The sequence below is a fragment of the Petaurus breviceps genome, unplaced genomic scaffold, assembly GCF_028583685.1.
Source record: "Petaurus breviceps papuanus isolate PSGF00001 unplaced genomic scaffold, PetGlider_PUasm1.0 90760, whole genome shotgun sequence".
In the NCBI taxonomy this organism is placed as follows: domain Eukaryota; kingdom Metazoa; phylum Chordata; class Mammalia; order Diprotodontia; family Petauridae; genus Petaurus; species Petaurus breviceps.
The window spans coordinates 10,991,556-11,012,144 of NW_027187338.1; the positions used below are offsets into that span (position 1 = coordinate 10,991,556).

The 20,589-nt window shown below is 50.1% G+C and overlaps 1 protein-coding gene across 2 annotated transcripts in view; it reads right to left on the reverse strand.

Moving 5' to 3' along the window:
* Positions 1–9: 9 nt before the first annotated feature.
* The window catches only part of FOXO6 (forkhead box O6), a 29,035-nt gene continuing 8,455 nt past the window's right edge, over positions 10–20,589 (reverse strand). For both annotated transcript variants that reach the window (XM_069068151.1, XM_069068150.1), the window contains one exon: positions 10–1,832. In XM_069068151.1, coding sequence (XP_068924252.1) covers positions 435–1,832 — 1,398 coding nt within the window. In that variant the 3' untranslated portion in view covers positions 10–434. The remainder of the gene's footprint in view (positions 1,833–20,589) is intronic.

Genomic DNA, 20,589 nt, shown 5'->3' on the forward strand with positions numbered 1-20,589 from the left:
CCAGTTGGGGGTGAGGCCTAGGGGCAGGTGAGGGGGGAGGGCTGGGGCCTTGGAGCCCAGGGCTTTGGGCCCTCACTCCTCCCTGAAGCCCCTTGCGGTCTGTCTCTCTAGGCCCAGGAGTCTGGGATACTAGGGCTTGGACCGAGTGTTCCATGTAAGGGCTAGGGAGAGGGGAGAGCCCTGCAGCAGGGAGGAGCAAGGGGACCCTTGAGGGATGTGCAGGGAAGCTTGGGGAAGCTGGGCTAGGCCCCTCTCCTCCCCATGGCAGCAGCAAGACAGAGTCTCCCAAGCCCAGCCCAGGCCAGGTAGGCCCTTCCTGGAGCTCTCGCAGTCCAAGTGGTGAGATGGGGCCCAGGAGGGAGGGGCTGGCTCCTGAACTGTCCCCAGGAGTCAGCAGGAGTCCTGGAGCCCCCCCTTCCCCCCTGGGGCCTCCTTCAGCCAGGCACCCAGCTCTGGTTGGGGGGTGGGGGCCCGCTGGGCAGGGCAGCCACTGCCAAGCCACTGGGCGGTGGGGGCAAAGCCGAGTCAAAGTTGAAGTCCATCTCATCACTGTCCATGAAGTCATTAAGAATGATGGACTCCACATCACACTCTAGGCTGCCGCTGAACATGTCCAGGTCGAGGTCAGCAGGGAAGCGGTCCTGGCCGGCCAGCGGCACATGGCCCCCAGTGCCTGCTGTGTAAGGGCCCTGAAGCGCTGCCTCCAGCAGGCCTGTGGGCCCTGCTGGCCCACCTCCACTCCCATATGGAGCTGGATGGCCTGGGTGGGCCAGTCCTCCAAGACCGCAGGCATCGCCAGGCAGCGTCATAAGGCTGATGGGGTGAGCTAAGGCACTGTGGCTGGGTGGGGGGTGGCCGTGGGCTGGATACACTGCCGCTGCCGAAAGTCCCAACTCCCCGGGGCCCCCGCCCAGGAGAGAGCCAGATCTGTGGGGCCTGGCTGGGGGCAGTGGGGGTGGCCCAGCTGGTGAGGCCAGCAGGCCTTGCAAGGGACCAGGCCGGAAGGGCGCGAAGGCCGCCTGCTTGTTTTCTTGGATTGTCTGCATGGGCAGGCGGCGCAGCGGACCCAAGGCAGGCTGACTGTAGATAGTTCCACAGTAGGAGCCCCCCAGGCCACTGCCGCCACCAGCTGCACCCCCACACTTGGCATTGAAGGTGTAGCCGTGGGCTGGGGGGACACGGGCCCGTAAGCCAGGTGGCGGTTGGGGTGGTGGGCTCAGACCATAGCTGTCCCGGAGGTCATCCAGGAGGCTGTCGGCCAGGCCTGGCTCATGTAAGCTGAGAGGCCCAGCCAGGTCAGTGAGGCGGGGCAGCTCCACAGAGCAGCGGGCACCCAGAGCTGGTGACAGGGCACTCGAGGGGCTGGGGTACATGAGTGGAGAGGAAGGGGCTGCTTCCTCATCCTCTAGCTCATCCGGCTGCCCCCCGCCCGCCAGCAGGGGGGAGATGCGGGAGCCCAACCCTGGTGGGGGTGGGGGTGGAGGTCGACCCCTGAAGTCAGCCCAGGCTTCGAAGTCATCACTGCCAGCTGGGCCAGGGCCAGGGCCATGGGAGACAGGACTGGAGGACCACTTGGCAGCAGGTGGGGGCGCCCCTGGGGGGCTGTGGGGCCCCCGCTCAGGCCCAACTGCCTGAATCTGCTTCTTCTTGCTGGCCTTACCCTTGATGCGCAGAAACTTGCTGGCATTGTCCATAGACACAGCACGGCGCCGGGGCGTCTTGCCCGTCTTGCCACCTTCAGGATTTAGCATCCACCAAGAACTCTTGCCTGTGCCCTCATTCTGCACTCGGATAAAACGAGTATGCAGAGACAGATTGTGCCGAATGGAATTCTGCAGGGGAGAGAAAGAAGAGAGCAGGGAATGATGAGGACAGAAATGGGAAGAAATGAGAGGAGAGATCATGAGGGAGAGATTAGAGAGATAGGAAGAGAATGAGAAAGAAGAAGGACGATATAGAGGAAGAGATAAGAAATGGAGAGAAAGATGAAGAGAGGAGAGATGGGAAGAGAAATGAGATGAAGGAGAGAGCGGAGAGTGGGAGGGAAATGAAAAGATAAAGAAATGAGAGGAGAGATGGGGAGAGAGGTGGAAAGAGGAGAGAAAAGATGGGGAGAGAGATGGAGAAAGGAGAGGGAGAGATGGGGAGAGAGATGGAGAGAGGAGAGAAGAGGTGGGGAGAGAGATGGAGAGAAGGTGAGAAGAGGTTGGGAGAGAGGAAGAACAGAGAGGAGAGAGTAGGAAGAGAGGGAGAAAGAAAGGGAGAATTACAAAGGAGAGATGGGAAGAAGAGAATTGGTAAGGAGGATTTAAAGAAATTAAGTGGGGGAGAAAGGGAGAGAAATGAAGAAGAGGATCAGGAAAGGAAGAAAAGGGAAGGTGAGAAAGAAGAGCTCTGGTTAGTGGGGGATCAGGAGAGAGAAGACTACCCCTCCCTATCCATCCCCACCCCCAGTTGCCTGAACACGAGGCCTCCCTTCGCTGCCATGGGGTTCACCTTGACCAAAAATGAAGGATGGAGGGGCAGACAAGTCCTGCAGGAATGCTCCTTTTCCTTACAGAAACTGCCTCTCCCCAAAGTCATGGGAGACACACAACAGAGGAATGTCCCAAAGAAGGGATCAGGGGGATCTTCCTAAAGAAGGGCTGCCAGGCTGGGCCTTAGGTACGGGCATGGTGGGTGACAGCACACCGAGGAGCACTCTACTCCCAGTGTCCCCCCCATAACACCTGTAGAGACTAAGACCTAGAGGGAATCTCAGAGGTCATTTAGTCCAATCTCATTTTCTTTTTGGCTTTTCTCTGTATCCCCAGTACCTTGCACCATGCTGGAACATGCACTTATAAATGCTTGGTTGACTGATACCCAGAGGAGGAAACTGAGAAATCAGGTAGTAGGTGAGCTTGGTCCTAAAAGTTTTGTTGGCAGTATTGTCCTCCAGCTCACCTTGGCAGGAGGGGTGGTGGGTATGTTGGGATCTAGAGGGAAGGATGAGGATCCCTGGACCTGAGGGACCCAAGAGGAGCCCAGAGTCCATAAGGGCAGGGAGACCAGAATCTTCCCATTGCTATATTCACAGGGAAGTCCTAAGTCTTGGGAGAGGAGTGCTCTCCATCTGGGAATTGGGAGGTGGCACTTCCCCTTGGCAACCTGGGGTTTCCCTGAAAACAGAGGGAAAGAACCAGGTAGATGATGATGTGACCTCTTCAGCCTTGCATGTTTCCTGGGAGGCCAGGCAGGAGTGCTTTCTATTAAAGGGGAGATCAGGGGTTGAGGGATAGTAGATCAGCTCTGCTCTCAAGCCTCTTGGGATCCCCCAGGGGCCTTAAGGCTAGCTACAGGGGTGTGTGATAAGGTTGGGGGGGACTGAGTCTGGGAGGCCAGAAGAGAGGTAAGAAGGGGACTTCACTAGAGGAGTCTGAAACCACGGACAGCTCCCTCTTGCCTGCCACAAACACCTGATTCCTCCCACTTAGGTGGAGGTGGAGGGGGATTGACCAAGGTGAGTGGGAGTCCTCAGAGAAAAGCTTCAGCTTCTCCTTCCCTCCCTGCCATCTAGGGTCCCTGGCCCAGGCCCTGGCACTGGGAGATCCTGAGGGGCCTTCTCCCCAGCCTCCCCACACGCACATACCATCCAGCACATTATGTAATGGTTCCCAACTCCCACCCGATGCCTCCCTCTCCTTGCCTGGCACAGTGCCAGCAGCCCGCAAATCCGGGCTCCAGAAATCAATCTCGCAGTGACTGATTAAGCCCTGTTTAGAACTAATTGCTCCTTCGTGTGTGGGGAGAATAAATTACGTGCTTTAATTTCACAGCTTTAAAATGCAACTGCAGGTAGGGAAGGCCATTAACCCTTTGCAGGAGGGGCCAGAGAGGTGGGGGGCAACGGGGAAGAGGGGGAGGGGGAATACCTGATGGGCATTTCAAGAAGAGTCAAGGCAGGTCTAGGCTGCTCTGAAGGTTCCAAACTAGGAGAGGCCTTGGCTACAGAGAGAGGCCTGGGTCCCACCAGATCCTACAGAGAACCCCATTCCCTGCCTAGATCTTCTGACCCCAGAGAGACTGATTGCTCAGGCCTTACAGAGGCACCTCCACCCCACTGTGATCTGCTGAACTCTACAGAAACCCCAATTCCTCTAACCCCCCAAAAGATCTCTCAGTTCCCCAGAGATGGTGTGTGATTAAAACCCATCTAGAGCTCTGGGCTTGGTCCCGAGCACCATGTTTTAGAAGGACACTGCAAAGCTGAGCATTGTCCCAAGACAGATGACCAGGCTAGTGAATGTCCTAGAAGCACAACTCTCTGAAGAGCTGAAGAGATGAGGGATACTGAGCCTGGAGAAGAGAAGGCAAAATCTGTCTTTGGGTGGTTGGAGATCTTCCATAAGAAAGAGGAATCAGATGTGTTCTCCTTGGCTTCAGAGGGCAGAACCAGAAGCAAAAGGAGGAAGTTACAGGGAAGCAGATTTAGGCTCAATATACAGAAGAGCTTTTTACTAATCAGTGCCTGGAAAGGTAGTGAGTTCCCTGTCACTGGGGGTATTCAAAGAGATTAAAAGACAACTTGTTGGGGATGCCAGAGGGGGTTTCTGGTAGGAATTAAATTAGATGTCAACTGAGATCAGAGGATTGTAGATCTGGATCTAGAAGGAGTAGATCTCAGAGCTCAACTAGTCCAAATCTCTTATTTTACAGATGAGGAAACCGAGGCCCATGGCAGTGAAGTGACTTTGCCCAAGTTCACATAGTAACATAGTGAAAACTTAACCTAAGTCCTCTGACTCCAGACCTGATAGCTCCCTCCTAACTCTGAGATCCCATGGCTAGCTGCCCCATTCCTATACAGGGATCCCAAGGCCCCACTTAACAAAGTCTCAGACTAGGCCTTCAGTGCCAGCTCATCTTTCCCCTTCAAACCCTTTCTCACTTCACCCCCTAAAGCTTGACTTGAAGCCTGGTCACGTCCTTACTGGACCTCCATCTCCAGGTTCCTTCCCCGCTTCGGCTGCCTATGAGCCTACTGTGCTCCCCCCAGGCCCCTACATGGAATAAGCATTTGTGAAGCACCTACCATTATGTGCCAGGAGATATGCTAAGTTCATTACAAATATTGTCTCATTGGGAGGTAGGTGCTGTCATTACTCCCATTTTACAGTTGAGAAAACTGAGGCAAAGGTTAAGTGATTTGCCCAAGGTCATAGAGCTGGCAAGTGTCTGGGGCTGTATTTGAACTTAGATCTTCCTCATTCGATGCCTATCCACTGCACTGCTTAGCTGCCTCATGGCAGAGAACCAGTGGCCCTACTGAGCCCCCCAAACACTATCTTTTTTTGGGAATTTTAAATTATTATTATATTATGTATTTATTATTATTATTTTTTACATTATCTTAATATGAACTTACATTTTCCTGAGAGGCAGTGTGGTACAGAGGCCAGAGTGCTGGCTTTGGATTTAGGAAGATCTGGGTTAAATCTCGCCTCAGACTATGTAACCCTCTCTGGGACTTGATTTCCTCATTGGTAAAAATGAAAAGGTTGGTCTTGTTGGCCTCTAAGGTCCCTTTCACCCATAAATCTCTGAGCCTCTTTGCATAACTGCTTAATGGTTTACAGAGCTCTATCTCCACAAGCCCTCCCTGGGAGGGAGCATAAGCCAACAAAGTCCAGGGTCTAGGACATGGACTTTCATAGGAACCCCTTCACCAGGGAAGCTTGGAGAAGCTTCCCCCATTCAGGGAAGGATGACCTAGAGGAAGTCACAGACTCATTGAGCCCTAGATATGGAAGGGACATTTTACAGATGAGGAAACTGAGACTCACAAAGGTTAAAGGCACATGGCCAATAAGGAACAAAGTTTCTTCCTGTTGATACTGCTCCCTGAGGCCAAGTAGAAGAAATTTAATTCCTCTTTTCCATAATAGTTTTTCAAATTCTTCAAGATTCAGATTTCAAAGACTCAGGAGTCAATTCTAGGTCTGGGTACTCAAACCCAGGACTCATCCCGCTCTATTACAACTATTTCTTTGTCCCTCAGAATCTCAGGGTCCAGAGGGACTTTGGAGGCTGCTGATCCAATTCATACAAGTTGTCTCCCTGGCTGAGTAGTGTCCTAACCTGTGCTTCAAGCCTCCCAGTGAAGGGGAGCTCACTACCTTCCTTAGGCAGTTCATTCCACTTTGGGGTAATTGTCATTATTAGCAACTTATTTGTACATGGAACCAAAATCTATTTCTCTGCAACTTTCCCCCAGATGCCTCTAATTCTGTCCTCAGGGGTCACACAGCATGAGGGCTAATTCCTTTGTCCGGGGACAGCCCTTCAAATATTAGAAGACAGCCACCTTGGTCTTCAGCTGAACCCCACATGACATGGTATGCAGTCACCTCACCATCTTGGTTTTCCTCCATAATCTGGGTCTAAGTGATTCCAGCTTCCTTATCTTTTGCTCACTACCTACAATCTCTTCTCTTTCAAGTCTCAGAATATGAGATATCCCTCCTCCCCGGTGAAGCAAACCCCTCTATTTGTGCTCTATGTATCCCAGTGATCAAGTGTGCTAACAAGTATGGAGCTCACAGTGGATAGAGCCATGGTCATTGAGTTAAGAAGAACTGAGTTCAAATCCAGCCTAAGACACTAGCTGGGTTAACCTAGGCAAGTCACTGTGCAGGGTTACTGTAAGGAAAGCACATCAAAAGGACACATCAGTGTAGTTACCATGGTTATTTAATTGCCTTTCTTCCCCCCCCCCCCCCCCTTCCTTCTAGTCTCACTTGCTGAAGCTAAATATTTTACCTATGCAGCTAAACTATATCTGTGGATTCAGACATTGGATTTGAAATCAGGAAAACCTGCATTTGAATCCTGACTCAGCTAGAGATCAGCATTTGATAGGTGTTAACTATATATTATGTGACTTTGTGTAAGTCACATAAATCGTCTGAAGCTTATTTTCTTTATCTAGAAAATGGGGAGAACAGCAGCATCTATTTTATATGTTGTTGTAAGGGTCAAATGAGATAATGTATATATTCTGATGCAAACCTTGAAGTACTACATAATTATATATGCACATATATGTGCATATATATGTTTTATATGTACATAGACATATAATTATACATACACATACATGTGTTTATCTATCTATCTATCTATCTATCTATCTATCTATCTATCTATCTATCTATCTATCTATCTATCTATCTATCTATCTATCTATCTAAAATGAGTCAGGAAGATTCACCTTCCTGAATTCAAAACTGGTCTCAGACACTAGCTATGTGACTTCCGGCAAGTCATTTAACCCTGTTTGCCTCAGTTTCCTCATCTATAAAATGAGCTGGAGAAGGAAATGGCAAACCATTCCCAGAATCTTTGCCAAGAACATCTGAACAACAAATAATATAAACATATTATATATGGATTTCATATAAATGTGAACTATAATTACTATAAAGTCACATGAACTCTAGGAGCTTGAAACATCAGCCATTGCTATTCTCAGCTCAGTGCATCTTCAATCTCTCCCTTCTCTATGCCTATATAAAGGTCTTCCAATTCTTTAAAAAGGAAAAATAAAAGTCCAGCACCACCTTCCCTGGATCCTGCTAATCCCTGATGCTACCATCCGCTCCTCCCCTCCTTCTAAAGCAGCTACATTCCCTATTTCTCCTTCTTCATCCCTCACTCTCCAAGTCCTTGCAAGCTGGCTTCCCCACTGCCATATGAAATCCTTCACTGCCTTGAGTCTTGGGCCTTTCCTCCTCCCACCTGCCTTTTGTGACAAAACTACCTTTCTGTTTCATTCATGGGGAGAGGAGCCCAGGATGGCTGAAGGGGAAGGAGCCCTGGGTACAGGCCTGGGAGCTCTGTGGCTGAAGGGTTTGGATGAGACACCTGGGTGCATTCATGGCTTTCTCTTCTGAAGGTTCCCCAAATGCAGGCCCATTTTTCATCCCTATTCTAAAGTCTTCCAAAGAGTACTGTCTCCTCTCCACCCTCACCTGCCTTGGCCTCTTGGCCACAATTCCAGACTTGTATCTCCAGTTTCTCTTTGCATGCTTTCCCCTGAGTGTCCCACCAAAAAAGTTAAAGCTCAATATGACCATTTGTGGTTCAGTCATTTTAGTCGTGTCTGACTCTTCATGACTCCATTTGGGGTTTTCTTGGCAAAGATACTGAAGTGGTTTGCCATTATAATCTTATAATTTATAATCTTCCAAAAGCAGCTCCTTCTCCCAACTTCCTTAGTGCCACCAACTTTTTAAGTACCCAAGCTTTAAACCCTCAGAGGCATTAAAGGTTTCTCCCTCTTCTGCATCCACCATATCGGATCACTCGCTAAATTCTTCCTTTGAAATAATTCTCCCATCTATCCCCTTCTCTTCTCTGTTCTCACTGCCACTACCTTATGCAGTCCTTCATCACCTCTCCCTTGGATTACTGTAACAGCCTTTCAGTTGGCTTTCCTTCCTCTGAAGATGTCTTCCTTGAGCTCACATCTGACCTCTTCACAACAGTGCTCAAAAATCTTTAGTGGCTCCCACTGTCTCTAGGACAAATTCTAAAATTCTTTAGTTCTGGATTTAACACTTTTCATGATCTGGATGTATGGTCAGCAGCATAGTGGATTTCTACCATTTATAGTGAGACCTTGGGCGAATCGCTTAACTTCTCTGAGATGGCTTCCTCACATGTAAATTGAGAATATTGGACTCAGGTCCAGTGTCCAGTTCTGATAGTCTATGAGCTATGTGATAGAAAACACTGGAACTATAGTCAAGGACACCCTGACTAGAGTCCTACAGCCATTAGCTTATTGCATAACCTTGGATATGAAACTTTTCCTCTCTAGGTCTTCTTTTCTTCATCTGTAAAATGGGGGAAAGAATATATCTAATTCCTACCTCACAGGGTTCTTGTTAAAAAAAGGCTTTATAAAACTTGAAGGGCAATAGAAATACAAAATATCATATTATTATTATCATGCTCTCCAGACACACTTGATGGGAGGGGAATGGGAGCAGGTTGAAGCCTGGCTTGCCTGCCCAGGCTGGCTGCTGGCTTGGGGACGACACCTCCCAATAGGCCTGGGCTCCCCCAGGACAGAGAACGAGATGAGCTTCGGTGCTTGGCAACCCTTCCCCCATACTATGGGCCCCAGGGGCTCACCCCACCTCTTTTTCCCTCTCTAATACAGCACCTGGCTACCCTTAGCCTCACTCCCTGCAGGTGATCCCCTAGGAGTTCCCCATACTCACCACCATCCCTCAAGGGAGCATCCTTTATGCAAGCTGCCTCCTCCTTTGACTTGCTTCGGAAGCCACAGAATGTACCTAGGTGTTTCATCCAAACCCCTCATTTTGCAGGGAGAGAAACTAAGACCCAGAAAGAGATACTTGCTCCATGTCACATGACAGGGTTTGGATCATGACCCAGATCTTCAACTCTCCATTCAAAGCTCTGTTCCCAGGGTACAAAGGGGATGTGGGAAATGAAGCCAGATCCCCAGAACTCCTGCTGCCCCCTCAGGCACAGAGCTCCCAAGGCCTGCACCCAGGGCTCCTTCCCCCTCAACCATCCTGGGCTCCTCTCCCATCACATTCCATTACCTCCTTCAGGCCTGGAAGCTGGAGGAGGGGGAGGAGGAGGAGGAGGGGGAGAAGGAGAAGCAGAAGGAGGAGGAGAAGGAGCAGGAGGAGCAGGAGGAGGAGGAGGAAGGGGAGGAAGAAGAAGAGGAGGAGGAGCAGGAGGAGGAGGAAGAGGAGGAAGAAGAGGAGGAGGAGGAGGAAGAAGAGGAGGAAGAGGAGGAGGAGGAGCAGGAAGAGGAGAAGGAGGAGGAGGAGGAAGACTTTCAATAGACTTACAGCCTCTTCCAGGCAGCTGTAAGCAGGACTCCCTGGTGCTATTGTCTAGCAACCTTCACCACGAAGGGCAGAGACCTCAGAGGGCCCAGATTTCAGGGCCCTCAGGTGGTGGGAGCTGGGGAGGCAGGGGTGGAGGGGGTGTGGCTGTCCAGGGAAGAAGAAATGAGTCGGCTTGTGCCTTAACTGGAGGGGTTGTCTGGGGCACAGAGGAGGGGGAGAACATAGCCCCTGACAGACATAAAGACAGAGATGCAGTTTTCCCCTGAGCTTGTTCACAGAAGTGAAGGAAAAATCTCTTGCTGGGTTTAATGAACACCCCTGAACCCAGGCATGGACCTAGAACTCAGACCCAGGTATGAACACACTCAGGCCTCAAATTCCACCTCTGACATGTTCAGGTTGATATGCTGGGGCCTCAGGTCTTGAATATGCTCCGGTTCTCAAATCCTTAGGGCCTCTGTCATTTGGGATATGCATTTGCTACCTTGGTTCCTGGACCCTTTTCTCCAAGTCCAAAGCCAGGATGATCCTAGACTTCTCCCACTCACCCACCAAAATCAAGACCTCCTCTGGGAGGTAGATTTGCAGGGAGCAGAGGGAACCCAAAGAGTTTTTCCCAAACCCAAGTCTCACAGCTGCAGGGTCAAGGCCTACTGTACTTTGGCCCTATTCTTCAATGGCATTATAGCCTAGTATACCCTGAGAATAAAATGCAGGGCCTTCTTTACCTGGTCCTACCACCTTATTCATTTGATAGCATCACATTTACTCTATAGTAAAAATCTTTGATCCTTAAGAGTGACAGGACCCTAGAGTAAGAGCTGAAAGGGACCAGTCCATCCCACCTCATTTGGCAGATGAGGAAACTGAGGCTCAGAGAGGTGAAGTAACTAAACCAAGGTCACCTGGCTAATAAGTAGCTAAGAGAAGATTCAAACCCAGGTCCTTTGCTTCTTCCATCACACCAACCTAGCTCTTTTGTTCAACAGTCCAACCTCTTTTATCCAGCAGCATGACTTCATTTATCCAACAACAACACAACTCCTTTATCTGACGGGGTGACCTTATTTTGAGGCAGTGTGGTATAGTGGTTAAAGTACTGGACTTGTAGTCAGCAATACAGGTTTCAGACTCCAATTTAGACACTTCCTGGCATGAAGGCCTGGGCAAGTAACTTCACTACTCTAAGCCTCTGTTTCCTCATCTGTAAAATGGGAATAATACCTCCCAGTGCTATGAGGATCAAATGGGATGTCTGTAAATGTTAGCACAGTGCTCGGCACATAGTAAGTGTTTCATAAATGTTAACTACTTATCTATTTTTTAAGAGGTAAAGGTGATCTATTTCAGGGAATTCCCATTCCTGGGAGCTGGTGGATGAGGCAGTAAGAGAAGCCTTCTCAAACAGGGATGACAATGAACACCTTAAGATGTGGCAGGGAGCATACTGAAAACAGGGGACCTTAGAATATGGGAAGCCTAAACCGGCAGCAGACTGGAAAGCAGGTAGATGGGACACAAATCCTAAGGAGTCTGCAGCATCCTTAAATATAAGAGCCTGAGGAGACCTTAGAGATCCAGAAAAAAAGAACTGAGTTTTAGATTCCTGTGAGTTTGAAGGTTCAGCTGAGAGACTGGGGAGACACAGAAGTCAACAACCAGGAAACTGACAAGTGAAATTGACAGCTGAAATAACCCTCCACCTCTGCCAGGAAATCTGTATGTGCTTCTTGTTGGGCAGAAACTCAGGGTATGTATAGGGAAGGAACATTTAGTAAAATGCCTACTACATTCCACAGGCTGTGTTGAGCACTTTACAAATCTTCTCTCACTTGATCCAAAGCTTGAGACTAGGCAGCACTACAAAAAGGCTCATCTCAAGGGGCTGGAGGTGAAGACCTTGGTTTAAGAGCTGGAAGGGACCTTATACCCCACCTAATCTAAACCCCTCATATTACAGATGAGAGGCTAGAGACATGTGGTAACTTGCCCAAGGTCACACAGGTAGCAGAGCTGGGATTCAAACTCATATCCTCTGCCTCCAGGTTCATGGTTCTTTTCCACTGCTGAATGCTTCTGTGTAATGCTTAGTAGAGAGAAGGACGATTACAAATGACGGGTGGCAAACATCTAGAAAAGGCTGAATGGTGTGTAAGGCGGCTCACTCCCTAGACCCCTGCACCAGTTTCCTCTCCCTCCAGCTTCTGGGGCAGGTTTGCACTCAGTCTGAGACTTTTCAAGAATTCTGGGAACTCAGAAAAATGAAAAAAAAAGGGGGCTTGGGAACTTTGTGGGAGTGGTAAAGGGCTTTGGAAACACAAGCCTCAGAGTTTCCTCTGAGCCCAGTGGGAAGGGGAGATCAGGGAAGGCTGAGGTGGGGCCACAGAACTTTGTCTTGGACCTGGGCGAGTGTCAAAGGAGGTTTGGCAGCCCCAGGATTCTGCTAAGCTGGTGCTCATGCTAAGATCTGCAGGTCACAGATAGGATAGTGACCTTGTTTTAGAGGAGATTCAGTGGAAACACATAGGGTTTAGGACTAGGAGGCCAGAATTTGGGGGTTCTAGTCCCTACGGGGCCACTTAAGTTACATAACTTTGGGAAATTCCTTCTTTATGGACCTCTATAATCTATAAGCAAGGCTATTAAGACTAGACACAATGGTTCTTAACCCCAAGGTCTGTGGACCTTGTTTTTTAAACAATGTGTATTTGGATAACTGTAATTCAATATAATTGGTTTCCTTTGTAATTCTATATATTTTATTTTATGTGTTTAAAAACATTATTCTGAGAAGAGGCCCAAGCTTCACCAGACAACCAAGAGGATCCATGATACAAAAAAAATCCTGATAATCTCTGAGATCCCTCCCAGTTCTGACATTCTGGGTTCTAAGAGTCCTCCCAGCTCTGATAATCTCTAAAGGCCCTTCCAGCTTTGATGTCTTCTGTTCCCTAAAGATCCTCCCAAACCATGACATTCTGGGTTCTAAGGGGCCTCCCAGCTCTGACATTCTGGGTTCTAAGTTCTATAGCAATGCCTCCAGGGTAAATGTGTATGGTAGTCCCTGCTGGAACTTAACCATGGGGAGGTGGTGGAGGTGGTGGTGGTGATGGGGAGGTCAGTCCTATTTTTGCCTGCCCAAGTATACTAGGTCTGGCTCTCAGGCACCAGGTCCTATCCCACCCCCTTCCTCCTCCCCGTCTCTCAGCTCCTCCCTCTCTCTCTCCAACAGCTTCACCCCCTGGGGATCTTGGACCTTAGAGCAGCTGCTGTGACCTCACCCTCCCCTGCCATGCGGCCAGCTCTGGGGTGGGGCCTGGCAGCTGCTCCCCAGCCCCACAGGGCCTGGGTTCCTGTGGATTATGGGCCTGGGCCATTGGCTCAAAGCCAGTGAGAACCATCTGCTCTCCCGGGGCCCAGCCACCCAGGAAAGGCAGACAACCCCCAAGGCCTAATGGACCAAGGGGTAGGGGGAGTGGGAGTTAAGGGGAAGCAACCAGGGCAAGGTCCAAGGTCTGCCTGCTGCACAGGCAGGCATTCTGGGACCTTCAGCTGCTTGTACTCAGCACTGGAGCAAAAACAGGGGAGGGCCAGGAGCCCACTAGAAGCTCCTACCAATAAGGATGGAGGGGAGAAAGGAGTACTGCCTTTCAGCTTCCTTGGATCAGCACCAATTTCCCTACCCTGCCTGGTCCCACCCAGACACATCTGCTCAGGGGCAGGTGCCACCCACGGTGCATAGTGACCCCCCTCTCCCCCTAACTCAGGTTACAAGTAGGAGGATGAGGCCAGCTGAGGACATAGGTTCCCCAAGAGGGAAGAGGAGGGGAAAAGGAAGGGAAAAGGAAGAGAGAGAAAGAAGATAAAGGGTAAGAGTATTGAGGGCAATATAGAAACTTCTCCAACCAACACCCCCTGCTCAGATTCTAGTCTGGGGGATGTCCCAGGGCTCAGGTCACTATTGTCCCTCCCACTCTGAAATGCTTTGGTCCACCTGGGCAGGCCTCAGACAAGGGGAGCACAGTCAGCCCTGCTGGAGGAACCAGGTCGTCAGGCAGGGAGGGACTCAGAGAGGCAGCTGGTGGGTGGGTGGAAATGATGTGGCCCCCCCCCTCCTTGCCAGCTGGTGCTAGCCAGCCCCCCTGATCCCCAAATACCCATGTACCTACTGTCAGGGGCCTACCTTATAACTTGGGGGAGGGTTATAAGCTAGTGGGAAGGCTTTGCTCTATTGCCAGTCTCACTTGAGGGCATTGCTCAAGAGACCCACCTCCTGTGATCTTATAGGATTCAGAGGACTCAGAAATGCAAGGGACTGCAAGAGATTTAGCCTGACCCTCTCATTTTACAGAGGGGGAAGCAGGCCCTGAGAAGGAAGCCCAGGAGCTCTGACTCCTGCCTCTGCTCTTTCCACATCATGTTACTTTCTCCATATGGAATCCTTTTCTCTCAGCCATACCCATCCTCTGAATAAGGGCATCCAGGGCCAGAAAGATGGCCTTCTAAGGGCCATCAGAGGACACAGAATCTTTAAATTCAAAGGCATTTGCACACAGCAATAAGTACTTAATGTTTGTTGAATGAATCAGCAGGAATCCTCTCTACAACACTCCCCAATGGAACGAGGATCTTCTCTACAATATTCCTCAACTAACATTCACTTGAAAGCCTCCAATGATAGGGAATTTAGTTCCCCATCTGAAAGAGAGTCCATTCTACTTCTGAACAGCTCTCACCTTTTGAATTCAAGAATTCTGCTTGGTATTCTACACAGGGGAGACACCCATGCCATCCTGGTGTCCCTGGGTCAGACACAGACTCAATCCAATGGACAGGCAGAGATAGAAGTGAGAAGGAGCTGTTTGGTACCCATGGTCTAGCCCTCAGCCTGTACATCTATGTCAGCTCCTCATAGAGTAGTGAGTGCAGAACCCTTGGGAGGCCCCAAAGACCTAGAAACAAGGGCAAAGTAGTGTCTGGGTCACCAGTGAACTCCCACACACTCATCCCTCTGCCTAGCTTCCAAGGCCTGGTCCCAGTCTCAACTCCTTTGAAACCTCCCCCCGCCCCGAGAATTCCCATTAGGTCTTCAAGTCCCTCCTTTATGAACTACGGAGCCCCCTAGACCAACTGATCCCTAGAGTTCAGCATACAGAGCTTCTGTTTCTATCCCAAACTTCCCAATCATGCTAAGTCTTCCAATGTTTTGGATATGATAGCTCTTTTGCCCTTTGGAGGTGGGCAGGGTGGGTGGGAGGCAACCACAGAATGGCTGACTGCTTGGAGGGACTGGGACAGCTGGAGGGCTTTCAGGGCCCCAAGGGAATATTTGCAACCAAGAATCTGGGGGTGGGTACAGAAGATTTCTGTCCGGCCCAAGAGTATTAGTCATGTATGTGTGAAATGACTATGTGTATGAGATTCCAAGGCTGGTGGTGGGGACTTCATTGTCTCCTCCTAGGTTCCCCACAGCACAGTCCAGAACAAGGCTGGGTTTACAATGGGTGTTTAGTAGAGAAGGAAGCTTAAGGTAGCGGGAAAGGAGAAATCAGAAATCAGAAAACAGTGGAGTTCAAATTCCAGCTCTGCAGCCTTGGACAAATCCCTGCATCTCTCTGACTCAGTTTCCTTATCTGTAAAACAAACAAAAAACCAAAACTCCCATGCCTTCATCTATAATTTAAAACACACACACACACACACACACACACACACACACACACACACACTTTTTCCTGCCTCACAGAGCTGTTGTAAGGAGCAAATGAAGAAATGAGAAAGTGGAAGGGAAGATACTTGGCAACCTGTAAAAAGCCATCTGCACCCTCGTGAGGGGCTGTTGTTAGTCAAGACTTACTGAATCATTCGAGTCCATTCAACAGACAATTAAAAGTGTGTCTGGTGTGCTAGGCTTCTCATGGCAGTCTCTGGGTAGTCAAGTCAGTGCCCGATTAAAGCCTCTTCCGAAAGGGCACAGACATAGAAGAGTCTAGCAGAGTTTGTCATAGGTGATCTGGACTCTAGTATGAAATCGTGGCCTGTGAGGTTAATTTGGGAGAAGAGTTTCTTAGAAGAGGTAAGAACCTGAGATGGGTCTTAAAAGGGTGAGGGATGAGATTGGGAGGTGAACACAGGAGCTAGAAACAGGAGGTGGGAATGGGCGAGTTAGGTGGGTGGGAGTAATTGGCTAGAATGAAGTAGCTGGGGGCAGGGTGTGGCTCTAAGACATTCAGAGAATGTCAGAGCTGGAAGGAACCCCAGACAGATGTCTTCATTTTGCAGAAGAGAAATCTGTTGGCCAGGGAGGGAAAGGAAATGACTGTGCCAAGGTCACCCCAAATCAGCTAATGGCACTTAGGACTGGAATTCAGGTCTCAATCTAGAGTGGCTAGAGGCATCTGGAAAAAACATTGGGTTTGGATTCCAGCTCTGCTACTTACTAGCTGTGTGCTAAAGGGAAGTGTTGCAAGGTGGAGAAAGATGGGGGGGGGGCCTCGAATGCCAGGTTGAGGAGTTGGGATTCAATCCAAAAAGGAGACACTACAGGTTTTTCCAAATGGGCTAATGACCCAGGGAAGCTGTATTTTTCGGAGGTTGGCTCTCAAGATTCTAGCAGGTGAATAATGGAGGAATTTGGTAGGTGCAGCTGGATGGAGGGGGGGGAGGGGGGAAGGGAAGGAGAAGACTTGGTCTCTCCAAGAGGGGCCCTGAGTGACCAGAGACTTGTCTTCTATATATGGAAGGTGGTTATGAGGAGGGAATGTTTGAAACCTCAAGCCTGTGCACCAAACTCCAACCAGATTTACAGAACAGAAAGGATCAGGGCTAGAAGTGATTTTACAGGACATCGCATCCAGACCCTCTCATCTGAAACCCAGAGAGTAGAAGGAGTTTGCCCAATATCACACAGCAAGTCCTCTGGCACAGCTGGGACTGGAACCCAGAGAGAGGCCCCGCCCACATAGGCCACCTGGGCCCCCTCCCACCTCCACATATGGGGAGGGGGAACATTAACAGCTGAACCCATCCCAAACAGGAGGGTTTCCATGGCAACTGGGGTGCCTGGGAGTAGGGGGAGGGGCTCTAAATACAGCTCTCTCCAGGGGGAGATTTTCCTTCTATGCCCCTCCTTTTTCAGCAACAAGAATTGGGAATGGAGACTCCCCCTTCCCTCCCCCCGTTCCCTACCCATCTCCTCTCTCCCTAAAGCACCAGAGTCCAGCTGGGCCCCCTGAATAGCCCACATGCCCCAGCTCAGAAGGGCTGAAGGTATGTAGGGTAAGGGTGGGTTTCTTTTTGAACAATCTGTCCCCCTTCCCTCTCGTGTCTAGTCCTGGGAGCAGCCTCCATATCTATCTGGTACTGTGGGAAAGTAGAGGCCAGGCTCAAGGCCTTGGTGCCCCCCAAGCACCCCTCACCAATCAGTGCCCCCGTACCAGGTCTGTGTATGGCACCAAGAACACTTCATTTCTGTCCTGTTCCAAACCTCTCTCCCTCATTTCTCACACACACAATCAGTTACCAAGTCGTGCTGGCTGCAGCTTTGGAACCATCCCCCTATTATTCATCCCCTCCTCTCCACGCCCACAGCTACTGCTCTCTAGTGTACAAGGCACCCATCACCACCTGCCTGGACTATTGGAATAGCCCCCCAACAGGTCTTCCTGCCTCCAGTCTCTACCACCCCCTTCAGCCTGTCCTTCCTACACTGACAGAATAATCTTATTTATGCCTAAAATCTGGTCATGTTACTCCTCTGATAAAAATCTTCCTATAACCAACCAATTAAAGATCAAATTCCATCTGGCATTCAAAGCCCTCCACCAACTACTGCCAATCTAACTTTATAGCCTGATCTCATCTAGGAATGAGGTGGTAATAAACAGGCTTCTAGGCCTAAGTACCTAGGGACATAAGATGGTGGCAAATAGTCCTCTTTTACCTGGCACTCAAGGCCCTCCAAAAACCTCCCTTTCTGGGCTCATCTCATATTATCCTTCAAGACATGCCCAATCCCCTCTGGTCAGACTGTGACCAACATGTCCCATATTCTCCTGCCACAGCCCCTTTGCCCAGGCTCCTATGTTCTCTCCCTTCTTAGTAGCTGAATTTCTATCTGTCCTTTACAGACCAATCCAAATGCCACTCCTTATTGCTTCCTTGACTCCACTTTGCTAACCCTTCCTTCTTGGCCCTCCAATGATGCTTTGTACATCTCTCATGCATTTACTTAGGTCATATGCTTAGCAACAGAAGGGGCTTTGACAAACTTGTCCAACCCCGTTTCATTTTACAAATGAGAAAACTTAGGTCCAGAGAAGCGGGCCCAAGATTTGTCCATGATCATATAAGTAGTAAGGAGCAGCTCAAGGATTTGAACCTATGTCATCTGGCTCCAATTGCAGAGTTCCTTCCCCAGCCTCATGTGATTACCAGGCAATATTGTGGATTCATGTTTTCTCTCTCCTGCTACCTGAGGGTAAGAGCTATGTCCTATCATCACCTCTCCCTCTCAGAGAGCACTGAGTACTCTGCAGAGATTGACTTCCTCAGAGTGAATGAATGTTGAAACTGGAGCCAAGGGCAACGATACAGACCCTAGGGAGCTGAAAACAGAGGATGGACTACAGTGGCATCCCTGTAGCAGGGATGGCAGCAGAGAGAGGTGGTTAGTGAGGTCACCCTGAGCCGATCTCAGTTCTGCCCGGGGTCCCTGTATGTGTATAGTCTCAGTCTCTCTCTCTCTCTTTTACACATACACACACACACACACACACACACACATTTATTCACATGTCCATATGGGGTGAAATGAAGCACTTACATACTCAACTAGCTTCAGTTAACAGCTACTCCTCCCCCTCTGACCCTATTCTTAAATGCCTGCCCTCATCCTGCCGAACAAAGAGTAGGGAGCAGGGAAAAGAGAAGGGAGACAGGCAGAGTCTAGAACGATGAAAGAATTGGAGGCCTTTAGCCTGGGAAAAACTTAAGTGGGGGCATCATCAAGAATTTGGAGAGTCGGCACGGGAAAAAGGGATTCAATTGGTTCTGCTTGACCCTAGTGGGCAGAGCTAGGAACAGGCAGTGGACGGTACTGGGAGGCAGGGTTGGGATCAACACTGAAGGCAATAAGCCTTTATTAAAGACCTAAAGCCAGACACTGTGCCTGGAACTTCCTGACTCCATGGTCTAGACTCTAGCTGAAGGAGCAGGGGATGGAGCCAGGGATGGGAGGTAGGGAGGAGTCGGGACACTGGTTCAGATTCCTGCTGTGACACATACTAGTTCGTGACCTGCCCTCTCTCAAGCCCCAGTTTCTTCATCTATAAAATGAAGGGGTCAGCGGCCTACCTCAGGGTTTCTTAACATGAGATCTGTGAAGTTGCATTTGACTGATATATTTATGCATATATAACTACATACATTTAATATATGTATATATAATATATAAAAAATTATTTGGGTATATTTTCCTTTTTATCCCTATGTTTTTGAATTTATGCCTTTAAAAATTTTTGCAAGCAGTAGGTCCATATAGGCTTTATCAGACTGTGGGGAAAGGTCCATGACATAAAAAAGGTTGAGAATCTTGAGGTTCAGCCCAGTATCAGAGAGAGTAATCAAGGAAAGGCTGCAGGGTATATATGGATCAGGAATGGATCCCACAACCTCGGAGGGTCTCCCTGATCTGAGAGCCTGAACCCATGGTGGGGTAAGTAGCCCCCTCCCCTCTCCTTTTAACCAAGGCTGAGACTCCTCTGTCCTTCTGTCTGGGCAGAGATTTAGGGAGTCAGTGAGCCAGAGGAGAAAAAAGTGGCAATAATGAAAGCCAGGGGGCTCTTAGACATTAGGCTGACAAATTCCTACCATCCCCAGGGTAAAGCTGTCCCTCTTCCCTCTCAACCACAGCGGCTGCCCTTGGGTGTGTGAGCCTGGTAGGAGCCCAAGACACAGAGTAGACTTGCCAGGCCTGAGGAACCCCCAGCCTCTGGCAGGAAGCAGGGAGCAGTGGCTAGTCCTGTCTCTCTCCCACATTTTTGGTCTTCCTGTCTTGGGGTGGAGGGTAGGAGAAGAACCCCTGGCCCATGGAGCTCAACTCAACAGTGACGGGTGCATGGGGAAGGCAGTCCCAGGGTTCAGCCCCTCCCCTGGGGAAGGAAGCCACATCAGCACCCCTGCACCCTAGCCCCCACACCCTCCAAAGGAGAGGTCGGGGTCAGGGCCCTGGAAATGGAGATGGTGGGTTGAGAAAGAGAGAATAAGGGGGTGTACGTGGGGGGGGCTGAACTTTTGAACCCTCAGCTTGGAGATCGGTTCATTACCTTAGCATGAGTTAAAAATAACTGTCTCGTCTCTTTAAATTAGTCTGTCTGCAATTACCGCCTGGCACGGCCGCCCGCCCTCCAGCGTCCCCAGCGCTTGGAGCCTCGCCAGGTGGCAGGCGGGGGCCTTGGCAGCCCCCCCTCCTCTCCTCACCCCAGCCCCGGGGGGCTCTCTGGCTTCCAGCCTGTCTGTCTCCCACCCCCAGGCAAAGCAGAGATATTGATAGGCATCGGTGTCTCCCATTCCCTCCCCTCCTATAGGCCCCCCTCCCCACCCAGGGCTCTCTCAGACCAAGGAAGGTGCCCCTGGGGGCCTGGGGGAACAGTGGGGGGTGGGGAGTGAGGACCAAGAGCATCCCGGGGGAGGCAGAGGGGAGGGCCCTGGGAGC